Here is an 11937-nt window from a genome sequence, read left to right on the forward strand (position 1 = left end):
CCGCTCCCCGACTGCATATACCAGGCAACAGAGCGCAAGGTGAAAAACAGGATTACAGCAAATGTAAATAATAAAATGGAGGCACATGAAGATATTCTGTTAATCTGAGCTGGGGATTAATGCCATGATACCCTGTCAGACACGACTGGGTTGGGGAGGAGGGGGGGGGGGGATAACAACAGCTAAACACGACAACACAGGCACAAAGAGACACACAAGAATGAGACACAGCTAAACACACACACACACACACACACACACGGCGGGGAAACAGGATTGTAGTGTTATTGGAGTTTGACTTTGAACGATAAGTGACTTTGCAGCAGAGCAGACAAACAACACAAGGTAATCTGTCGAAAACCGACGAGCTAATTCTGACAGAAAAGACAAAAAGGAGTGGGGTGATGCGTACAGAAAGGGAGAGAATAAAAAGAGCAGGAGAGAAAGAACAAGACTTAAACTTCAGAAAGAAAGAGATGATTATTATCACTCAACCACATTTTCCCTTTTTTCTTTAGCAGAACAAAGTTTGTTTTCGGTTTATTGACTCCTCTAACAAACTACTAACTCACTTGTTCCCGCTCCGTCCACAATATGTTTCACCTCAAATAGGTTCTAGCTGTCTAGTACTTTTCTGCATTGGTTATAAGGCCAGACGCAGTTATGTTATGTTCAGGGTCAGCCACATTGCTCCTCAGGTGAGAGCAGAGGCCAGAAACAAATATTTATTTTATTTTATTTTATTTTTATCAAAAACACCTGGACTATCTGCAGTATTTAAAAATATGAAATATATATAAATAAATGTAAAAAAAAAAATGTATATATATATATATAGATATATATATATATATATCTATATATATATATATATATAAATAATAATAATAATCTAATATAAATAATAGAGAAACTGATTTTTTTAAATGCTGTATTGTGTTGTGCAAACCAAACATTTCCTACGGCTGCAGCTTCACATCAAAACAATTTAACAAAGTTTACTTTTATGATGAAGTAGTCACAGGAAATGCAATGCATTGGTTAGTGGGCATAACTTTAAAAAATGCATCCACAAAACAAGACAACTGCCATTTTCGGTATTTAATTGACAGCGGATCAGTTTGAAATGGAACAAGAACAAGCAGCCGCAGTGAGCTGTTCGATGAAGAGACACAGAATTATTTGAGCTGGTAGCTGTGAGCTTCCTGTTAAATTTGGCAGCATTCCAGTGTGCCAACTAATGTCTAGGACATTAGAATATCACTTGGAGAAAATTGGAAATATTTCAAAGATACTTTTGATCTGTTGCGCAATGAGTTTAAACCATCCTTTAAGTTAATAAACCATCATCCCTCAAGGTAACCATCCAGAAAGCTATGCCTTAAAAACAGAACAGGACATTTAGGAATGCTATCAAGCTCTTTCAGTTTCTTGACGCCGTCCTGATTGACTTACTTGTTTCCCTTATAAACAACCCAGTAGTTGAATATTAAGTAAACTTTGTTCTGATAAATATGCCCTTATTTTGAATGAAGAGGTGAGATGAACAAAAAATAAAAGAGAACAGAAAGACAATGTAGCGTTTTTGGGTTGTTGTTTTTTGTGTATTTAACACCCACAAAGACAAAATAAATGAGTCCTCAGGCCGAGGCAAGCGCACTATCTTTGCTTTCTCTGACACACACACACACACTTCTGACAGTGCAGATTCTCACCCACTGAGACACTCACTAATTGGATTAGAAGTATGCAGATGGGAAGTGCAGTCTCACACTCTCTCTCTCTCTCTCTCTCTCTCACACACACACTCTCACAGTAACTGCTTCCTCCTTGTAGGTTTGCAGCATTTCATACCCCTGCCCTTCATGTCAATACAGAGCCACTACACCAAAGCTCTGAAGAAAGAGAGAGAAGGGTCACAAATGCAGAAAGAGGGAGCTAGAAAGGCAGCAAGAGGTAGAAAGTGGGCAAAAATGAGAGAGCGGAGAAAGAAAGAGAGAGCAAACGCCTCAGGCTAGCACTGACCTCAGCTAAAATTACCCTGCTGCTGTTTTGCACCGCTGCACCCAACACCTATTCAGCACACCAGGTATTGTTAGCTTGTAGGGCATGATACAGTGTCCGACAAAAGGTGCCCTGCCGTATTTTGGGTTTGTCAACCCGTCAGGCTTGCAATGTTGCGCGTGTCTACTTGATTATGTTAAATATTCAGTCTTCAAGGAAAGCATAATGTTGTAGCGAGGACTGGCCAGCTGGCAGTCTAACTCTTTAATATGTCCGCAGAGGGACAGAGGAGACTAGCATCATGTCAAAATAAAAAAAAGAAGCCCGACGTTTGATGAATAAGAGCTTGTTGATTGGGGCATTAATGTGAATGAAACACGACATTAATAAAAACGTCCCTGCCCAACATGATAATAATAATAATAATAATAGTCATTATCATTTAAAACTATTTCTATATGTAATGTTTATCAAAACTCTTACACAGAACGGTCAGATCCAGCCTTGTGTGTTAAGTGTCCGCATTTAACTTCAGGGCTGCCAAAGATTCTCAATTCCTTTGATTGACTGTCATCCAACATACAACATACAGTGTTAGCATGGGGCATGAGGGACACACACATGACGAGTTGGTGTTCATTTTCTCCTCACTTAAAGCAACATTTCCTTTATGCCCCCCAAAAGAGGAACCAATTCATTCAAACAAAATGTGAGCATGTTTGAAATCTTCCTCATTGCCCAGGGAAGTCAGCAATGATGTCCCAAACTATGGAAATAAGACCCACGTTAGGTTCACCAACTAATTACCAGCCAATTTCCCCCAAAATATGCTTTCTTCAGTGGCATGCGTTGTCTTGTATGTTAGAATTTGATTGCCAATGCAATGCCGGTACTGACATGTCAGTAATAAGCTAATACCGGCCGATTAAATTGGCTCGAACCTTAATAGAGTCCCAGAACACAGCAGTGGGGTTTCTTCCTCTGAAGACCGGAGCACTGCAGCCGAGTACGCTCCTCAAATATATGCACACACGCACACACACACACACACACACACACACACACACACACACACACACACACACACACACACACACACACACACACACACACACACACACACACACACACACACACACACACACACACACACACACACACACACACACACACACACACACACACACACACACACACACACACACACACCACTATGTCCTTAGTCCAACACAGAAAAGTAAATGATGGATGCAAATGATGTGGTTTCCTCATGTGTTTGTGTGTGTGGTTGTTAATGGACGGAGGTGTGTATATGCTAACAGGTGTGTTTGATGGAGTTAGACGCAGCAGACTAGAAATAAAACCTGTTCAGGAAGAAGTATTGAGTATAAATATGGTCAGTGTGTGTTGAGCCCCATAGTTCAGTTCAGTGTGTGTGTGTGTGTGTGTTCACGTATTTTTCCTTTGGAGTCTTTGCCACACAGACCTGCTACTGCACACTCACTCATTGTGTGTCAGTGTGCGTGTGTGCAATAGATTAAGCTATTGGTCTCTTTGACCTCATACTCCCATTAAAAGTCTGACCCCAGCTGTGCTACAGCGAGCAGTGTGTGTGTGTGTGACAGCAGGTGACCAAAATTTGTTTCTGTGAGCCTATCAGCACAATGCCTTTTATGCCTGAAGCGCTTCTCTGCAGTCTCTTATTACAGTGTTGTGTGTGTAGGTGTGTGTGTGTGTGTGTGTGTGTGTGTCTATGAGTGGGTGAGTATGAGTGGCCCTCTCACACAAACACAGGGCAGTGGCGTGAAATGTGTTGTGATGTCTTCTCTATGGGAAGCAGGCCTCAGACTGCAGAGGAGACGCTCCCCTTCTCAGACTCATTGTCCTGCTGTGACACACACACACACACACACACACACACACACACACACACACACACACACACACACACACACACACACACACACACACACACACACACACACACACACACACACACACACACACACACTAGGCTCAACAAGCACTTTCTTCCCACCATTATGGTATTCTCTTTCCATCCCCTAGTTTTTTACTGTTGTGAAACAGTAGGGTTTCATGGTTCATTGAGGGTTTAGGATTCAGAATGTGTTCCAATCCTACAGCTTGGTGTGTTTTATATTACAGTGTGTTACTAAGGCTGAAACCAAGTCTTATTTCCATTATGATTGATCCTTAAGGTGCCATGCACACACAATGTATTGCTTGGTTTTTCCAATCAACAGTAAAAAAAAAGAAGAAAAAAAAGACATATTTCTCCAAAAGGAGACAAAGACAAATTTTATCTGATCTAAACACTCAATAATATAAAGATATTCAATAAACAACGATATAAAACAAAGAAAAGCAAACCCTCACATTTGTGAAGATGCAACCCACAAAAATGTGTCTTTTTTTCTTTACAGAGAGAGAGGAAGAACAATTGAAAGCTAACATGCGGTTCCGATACGAGATGATTTGACAGTGGCACTTTGGATTAGGCATGTTTAAATCCACTTCAATCCGCTGGAAAAGCGATAAGGCCTTTTTTCTGTATATTCCACAGACAAAATATAGGTCATACAGAGTCGTGCAGAGGTGGAGAATTGCAGTGCATATGCATACATGTGTGCAGGAATGTTGTGTTCACCACAAAGAAAAGAACCCCCCCCCCCCCCCCCCCAACCAACCATCACCATCATCACTTTACCGTCTCCCAGGGCAACAAGAACGAAATCTACCAAGAGGCATGTTGAGGATGAAGGAGAGGAGGGGAGGAGAGGAGGAGGAGGAAGAGGGAGAGTGAAAGAAAGGAGAGATGAAGGCACAAAAGACAACCAAAGCTACCAAGACATATTCTAATATAGCTGCTAGTGGGAGGCTAGAGGGTTAATCCCTGCAGCGAGAGACCTGTGTGCCTGTGTGAACAGGGAACTAGATGGGTGATGTGACTACTGACAGGACCCAATGTCACAATGACAAAGTGGTGTCATGCCATATTCGTATGCATTTGAAATTTCCCCAACAAGTACTCAAAGCAGTTTTTGCGCCGCAAACGCCGAACGGAGCATCAGTGTTTCCTGCCTCAGATTTGTTCGGGAACCAGTTTCAGTGGGTTATAAATGCATTGTCTCAGTCCAATACATCTTACGTGAGAGCAGCTACAACATCTAGCGGCATTTTACCACAAGTTCAGCTAATTAATCTGCTCGCAGTAAAGTGCAGAGTCTGCATTCTTTAACTGGTCTCCAATTAGTGGAGATAAACATCAGAAGTTAGCCGGCACAAGAAAGATATATGAAGATATATTTTTAAAACCTTTTTCAAAATGATCAATGCATCATATTCAGATGTATCAAAAAGGTATCATTGTTACGGTAATATATCTAAACTTGTGATGATATATACTTTAGGTCGTATCGTTAGATACATGACAGCTTTTCCATTATCGACATCATATTTATATATTCAATTTGGAAGTCAGAGGCAAAGACCAATGACAAAAAAAACGAGTGTCAAAGTCATCCAATAAGATGTGGGAAGGATGCTTAGTGGATTAACGCAATGGGATTCAATTGATGTACAACTTCCTTTAAATGGCACCTGTTCCAGGCCAATTTAGCTTTGCAACACCACCACGAGTGAAAAAAAACGGGTTGGGTTTGTTAGGTAAAACTTACCCTCATTTTCTTTACAATACCCCCCCCCCCCCATTATCCAAAACGCTCCTACTTTCTTCACGAGCTCTCCTCTACAGTGTCCTTTTCCTCTCAGTCAAATCTGTCCCATCTTCTGTCTCCACCTCAACCTCTTCCTCCTCTCCGCTGAGCTCTGCTGGTTGCTGGTGATGTTGGGTTTTGGAGAGGGGGGCACAGTGGCAGTGCTGGCATCTGCTGGAAGGGCTGGCACGCTGCCAGCCACTGAGCATCACTCCGGCAACCGGAGTCACGCTGTTGGATTTATCTCCAACCAACCTGTCAGCTGATGCTCTTTGTGGGCATAAGACGAGTGGGCATAGCCTCTTCGGCACTCGCACTGCCAAGGTGCCCCCCATTTTTTTTTTTTTTTAAATGGGGGGGGAGGAAAAGTCCCTTAGTGGGTGCTACAATGCCGGGGATGTGAGACAGCTTTTTAGAAGGCACCCAACTTCCAACGCAGGCTGACGGCTGAAGCGCTCAAAGAATACGGAGCGTAAGGTGGGTAGGAAGGGAGAGCGGGCAAGAGATGGAGATGGCTAAAGAGAGTATAAGGCACAGCAAGAGGTAAAAAGTAGATAAAAAGGGTAGAGACTGAGCAGGTGAAGAGGTTGAGAAAGAGACAGGAAAGCATAACCACTTGTGAAGCTTACAGGATATGTAGCAAACGGAGTGAGGAGAGAAGACAGTGGCAGAGCACATTTCTGCCAAAGACAAAGTGGCTCAGTTAAAAGAACAGTCTGTCACCTTGTGGCGTAAGGACCATTTTCACATTCTCTTTGAGAGACTCTTCAACAGCATCAACAAAGTAAACCACACCTGCTGGAGGGAAGGAGAGCTCATTAAAATCTAATTCCACTTCCACCAAGCGTTGCCCAATAAATGTCCAACAATCCCAATCAGTCTCTGCAGTGAATGAGACGTGCCTGTAAATGTCACAGCACTCCCTCACGGTGGGCGTGTGGGATGAGAGAATCATGGGTTCGGCGTGCTGGTCCCAGAGATAAGCAATAAATCAATTGGCCACTCATATAACCATACAAGCAATTAGTACCATGACAAATTCATAAGGGGTGATTACTCGGCTGGTTGTCCATGCAATTTCCTGAATGTGTCCAGTCAAACCAGAATCCCACACTATGGGTCTTTTTCACAAATCCCTGAAGGACATAATACAATATCTGATTGCCCGATATCATTTATGCAATTCTGTGCTGGAAACTCAAATTACAATCTCCCCGTCTACAGAATCAGAGGCACCCTTGAGAACAGAAAAGCAGCCAATTTGTGTGATCGGCGACATAACAGTATTTGCATCAAAGCATGATGCCTTACTCAGCAGTGAGTAGTCATGACACATACCACTGCAATTTGAGCATACTATTTCAGATCCGACACAATCTGTGAAGCCATTATATAGCCAGAGCATTAGGAGACAGTATAGCAGGGCGAAGCTGATAACAGGACTGGCGTTATCTCTACAGTCACAGCAAGAGTAATAATATCATGGAATAGCCCTGCTCTGACCCGGTAGGGCCACAGCTCTCTTGTGTCAGAGGTTTCATGTGGAATAAAATAAGCACGAAATTAGTTAAATTCCTGTGCCCATGTGACCTGACCAATGATCCAGGATCAGCAGCTTCGCGCACTGACGTCTGCAGACTAACAACTGAAAGGGAGATTCCAGAGGGGCCCAAAGCAAAAAGAATAAGCAGCTTATTCTCAGCATAACTTCATTCATTTCAAAGTTACAAAGTGGATCTAGTCAGGTATCTACAGCATATTATTTTATCCAGTTATGTACCAGCTCATATCAAATAGCAGGATGCGCGACCATCATCAAATAACGGTCTGGTGTCGAATGTGTCCCACATTTTTGGATACTTCACATAAAAACATTTGGGGGCCCTTTTGTAGCAAGCAAAGGCAACATTCAGTTTATCTGCCAACGTAACAAGAGTCTGGGCTACTTACGACAGTTCTCCTCGTCGCTACTGTCTGAACAATCATCATCATCGTCACATCTCCACAGGGTTGGGATGCAACGTCCGTTCTTGCACTGGAACTGCCCTGTTTCACACTCCGACTCCGTATTAGTTCCTGTGTTGTCATAAAACAAGTAAAGAACAAGTTGTCAATCAGTTCTTTGGTCCATTAAGTGATCAGAATGTGAACATTGAATAAAAGTAGATGTCACATTAAGATTTTGAACAACATAAAATGTAATTAAGTCACTTTAAAGAAAGTCTAGTTAGACCCGTGGACACGTGGTGGGGGTGTTATAGACATTTAGAGAAAGGAGGCAGTGAGAATGCTTTATCAACACCAGCTGACTGTTTATGTGGCTGTGTTTGTTTTTTGTGAGATGAACTAGAACATTTAAACAATCTCCATTTTTCAAAAATAGCCTCTAAAAGACGTACCGTTACTGCAATAAAGCAGATAATTAATTCTGTCCTGAGTATTGTGGGTTGTTAAATGGTAAATAGCTAAAATTGCTCTAACTCTTCTATTACTGTGTGTAGGCTTCCTCCATGATAAATGTTGTAGTGTTTTTCTAAAAAATGCAATATTCCCACAACATGATTTACACCTTTCCTGTTATAATATGCTTATGATGGACTTGCTTATATCGTATATGTATCAATAGGCTTTGATGCGACCGCGAGTGCCTACCACCAGTGTCCTGCTGGCACTTCAACACAAAGATGTATTTAGGCAAATCTATTTCAGCGTTTATTTAATTTTTTCGGCTACAGCTACAAAAAGCTCCATGCACAGACGCGTGCAGCCCTCCCATCACCACATGCATCCTGTTTCTAGCAATAACATCAGCCTACTGCATTTAGACACGTGCTGTGGGTTTTACGGCTCTTTTCTTCCGCGTATTGTCGCCTCATGTCACCGGGCGAACGCGATGTCCACTGCGCGGGCAAAAAGTGGCGACCCAGGTGCGAGCCACGGCATCATGACAGAAGTCTCTGAAAGACACATTTAGCGCCGCACTCGGGAAGACGCGGACTACACGGAGAGACGATCCGCGTCTCAGCTGGCACAAACGATCCCCCCCCCCCCCCCCCCCCCAAAAGCGTCGCCGTCCGCGATGTTGATGCACATTCAACTCCTCGCTGAGGCAAGTGTCTTACCTTTAGCGCCGTGGAGCTCCATGAGTAACAAATGTAATAGCACGAGCTTTCCGACTTCAGTCCACATCTTTAGATCCTGGCGGGGTCAACGGTTGTGTTCATGCAAAGTGAAAAGCCGCTGAAGGATCCCCGACCTCTCGCTCTCGCGCTGTGTGTTCCTCTCTCTGCCTCTGCTCCTGAGCGTGTGAATGTGAGCGATCAGAGCCCGGCTCTCCGCTTCCTCACCGCCTGCCTCGGCTGCAGTTTGAATCAGTGACGCGTGTGGGCGGGATAGCTGGGGATGGTTGCCTGCAGGTTAATGGAGTAGGTGGAGAAACTGCATCCAAATGGGTTGTTAACCATTGTTGACCACGGAAGTGTCATTGTAGTGGCAGTTTATTTTACCGTCCTTCTACGCCGCTTCTCGCAGGATGTAAAGGGTTCTGACTCGTGTAGACTACCATGTCCAATGCACGTGCTCTTGATGGTAAAGTTTCAGTTTCAGGTTTTTGTTTCTCTTTATCTGCTTGTCTTGGTGTTGCACCTGCATTCGGTCTATGTTTTTTCTTGTTGTCTCATTCTTAGTCTAGTCATGTCATATGTTCCACAAATTCAATTTAATTATCAACAACATTAGACGTTTAAATCCCTAATCCAATCACAAGTATAAACGTTTACACTAACACTGATGCTGTCAAGCTCCAGCATCTTCTGTATCTGTTACTATGGGAACCAACTTGAAGTATCAGAGAAACCACCATTGTCCATGTAATGTTTCATCCACTTTTGTTTCTCACTAGCTTCAAGCTGGTGCTGTTCATTTTCTTTTTACTTTCAAAGGCATATAATAAGGTTTTTGTTTAGTTCACGTCTTCTAAAGGAAGCTTATCAAACAGCTGGGTGACTGTAATGGCATTTCTTTCATTGAAAAAAAACTATAAGCACTACATTTGTCATACTGCAATATTCGGCTTGCTGATTTTCAGTTGGCTCGAGTATAATAATCACTGAGGCAGCCAATGACCATCATTTAATGAAACAGAGTTGGGTGCATGTAGAGTCATATCTGCAATGATACCTAAAAGGCGGTGAAGTAACCAAACATATTCAGAGTATGGAGAGAATTTCAACTCAATGAAAAGTGTGTGCAATGAAAGGGAACAGGCAGGTCTGTACTGCTGTATGCAGGAAGAGTTCAAATTTGATTTGCTGCAGTTCAACATGGCTCATGTGCATGAAATGACTTTAACACATGAATTAACACATGAATAATGAATAAACTACTGTATAAATAGAGGGGGGAAAAAACACAATTCTTGCCTCTGATACATTATTCAATAAAATGAGTGTGAATGAAACATTAAAAGGCTGGCACAGGTGCCGAAAATAGTCATAATGAGTCTTTGCATCATCTTCACGATGACTGCTAGCTGGGTGTAGTTGCAAAGTTTGTCCTCAAGGGAAAAAACCCACCAAAAAAAGCAAAGCCCTGTTATCTCTGCAGACTATATCCCAGTTCACTCAAAATGTATGGTTACCAAAGAAAGCGGAGTCTTTTTGGGGTCAAATGTTTGCGTGTGGAATCTGCTTTGTGGATGCGTCATGGTCAGTAACTGCTGACATTACCACTTCTATTCAGTCTACATATGGTCTGTGACATGAACTAGAAAAAGTTAAATGTGCACAGCTGGTGTTACATCCTCTTGGGTTTTATTGTACATCTTTGAGCTGTGCGCAATATGTTTTATGTATGCACAACTAGCATACATGTATTTCATCTTTTATCCATCAAGCCCGGAGGATTACACCATGTGTGTTGTACCTACATGTGCAGTGCAGCCCTGCAGTAAGGATGAGCTCAGGGACGGGCATGAATTAGAGCAGAAGAGCAAGAGCAAGTTTTCTGTCCAGACTCTAGACAGCTGCCAGCAGCTACGTGCTGAAATATTGCTGGAAAAATATATGTCACTGGATAAAAAGGCCACATGCATAAAATTACTGGCTTCCTGAATATACACGATTTCATATTATCTTTATTACTGCAAGCAAGTAGTCTGAGAAGAGAACGGAAAATATACATTGCAAAAGGTGCAACACGCTGTGGGGTAGGTTTTGAGAATGCCACGTTTATGTACTGTGAGAGTTGATCAGCTGTTTAGATGAGGAGTGCCTCAATTTATATTGCAAATTAAGTATGATTAACATACAGCGTATCATTACCATAGAGTTGCAAAGAGTGTCTAGTGCATAAAAAATGCATGCATATAAATAGTGTTAGCACATTATGTTGAGTAACTATCCCAGAAAATATCTATAGCTGATTCAGCAGTTTAAAGCAACACTTGATACTTCTATATGAACAATGTCTCAAATGACTAAGTGTAGTGGGAGAGGTGTCACTCGTAGTTATGAACCCACCGAGCCTTTTTACTTTATTTTGCAGTTCTCTTCAGTTACATGGAGCTATTTTACTTTAGTTGCTCACCAGTTTACTGTTTTTGGTTCACTTTCGCCATTCTCATCAGCATCCATTTCAGACACGGCAGACTACTTCCCCAGTACCAAATAGCAGACAAACACTGTTAGTGACTAGCTGGTGAACATAGTGGAGGATTTAGCAGCCAAGGAGCCACATATTTCCCTCTGGAGTTGGTGAAGTCCTAAACAGAGTTTAGTAAACAGATTTGACTTTCATCAGGTGGTGATGAGTTTAGCAGCAGTGACAGAACTGGAGCAATTCTGACAAAAATGTAATTTACCTCTTCTTTACTGCTGCTTAGTGATGAGGCCAGAACAGCATGTTCTCCAAAATGTTTTTAGCATTTAGAAAAAATAATTATTCAATAAATAATTATACCAAGGGACTTCAGATTCTTTGCTGAGCTCCAGTGTATGGTACCAATGTTGCAGATATTGACTGTCTCTGAATGAAGGTTGTTGCTCAGTGTCTGCTGGATGTTTTAAGGCAACAGTTTACCAACATGTTTGCAATATCCATCTTAAAACGTGATCATATGTCCGTCTTGTGTTTACAGGGTGTTGCGCTATAACCGAAGTAGCCAAAAGAACAAAGTTAAAGTAAAACTTCATCAGTT

General features: G+C 42.2%; 1 protein-coding gene across 1 annotated transcript in view; it reads right to left on the reverse strand.

The window, feature by feature from the left end:
- Positions 1–8930, reverse strand: part of lrp8 (low density lipoprotein receptor-related protein 8, apolipoprotein e receptor) — a gene marked incomplete at both ends in the record, with an annotated part of 146469 nt that extends 137539 nt beyond the window's left edge. The window contains 2 exons of the mRNA XM_079157710.1: positions 7692–7817; positions 8864–8930. Of these exons, the coding sequence (XP_079013836.1) occupies positions 7692–7817; positions 8864–8930 (193 nt within the window). The remainder of the gene's footprint in view (positions 1–7691; positions 7818–8863) is intronic.
- Positions 8931–11937: the final 3007 nt, after the last annotated feature.

Source organism: Pholis gunnellus (genome assembly GCF_910591455.1).
Source record: "Pholis gunnellus genome assembly, chromosome: 4".
NCBI lineage: Eukaryota > Metazoa > Chordata > Actinopteri > Perciformes > Pholidae > Pholis > Pholis gunnellus.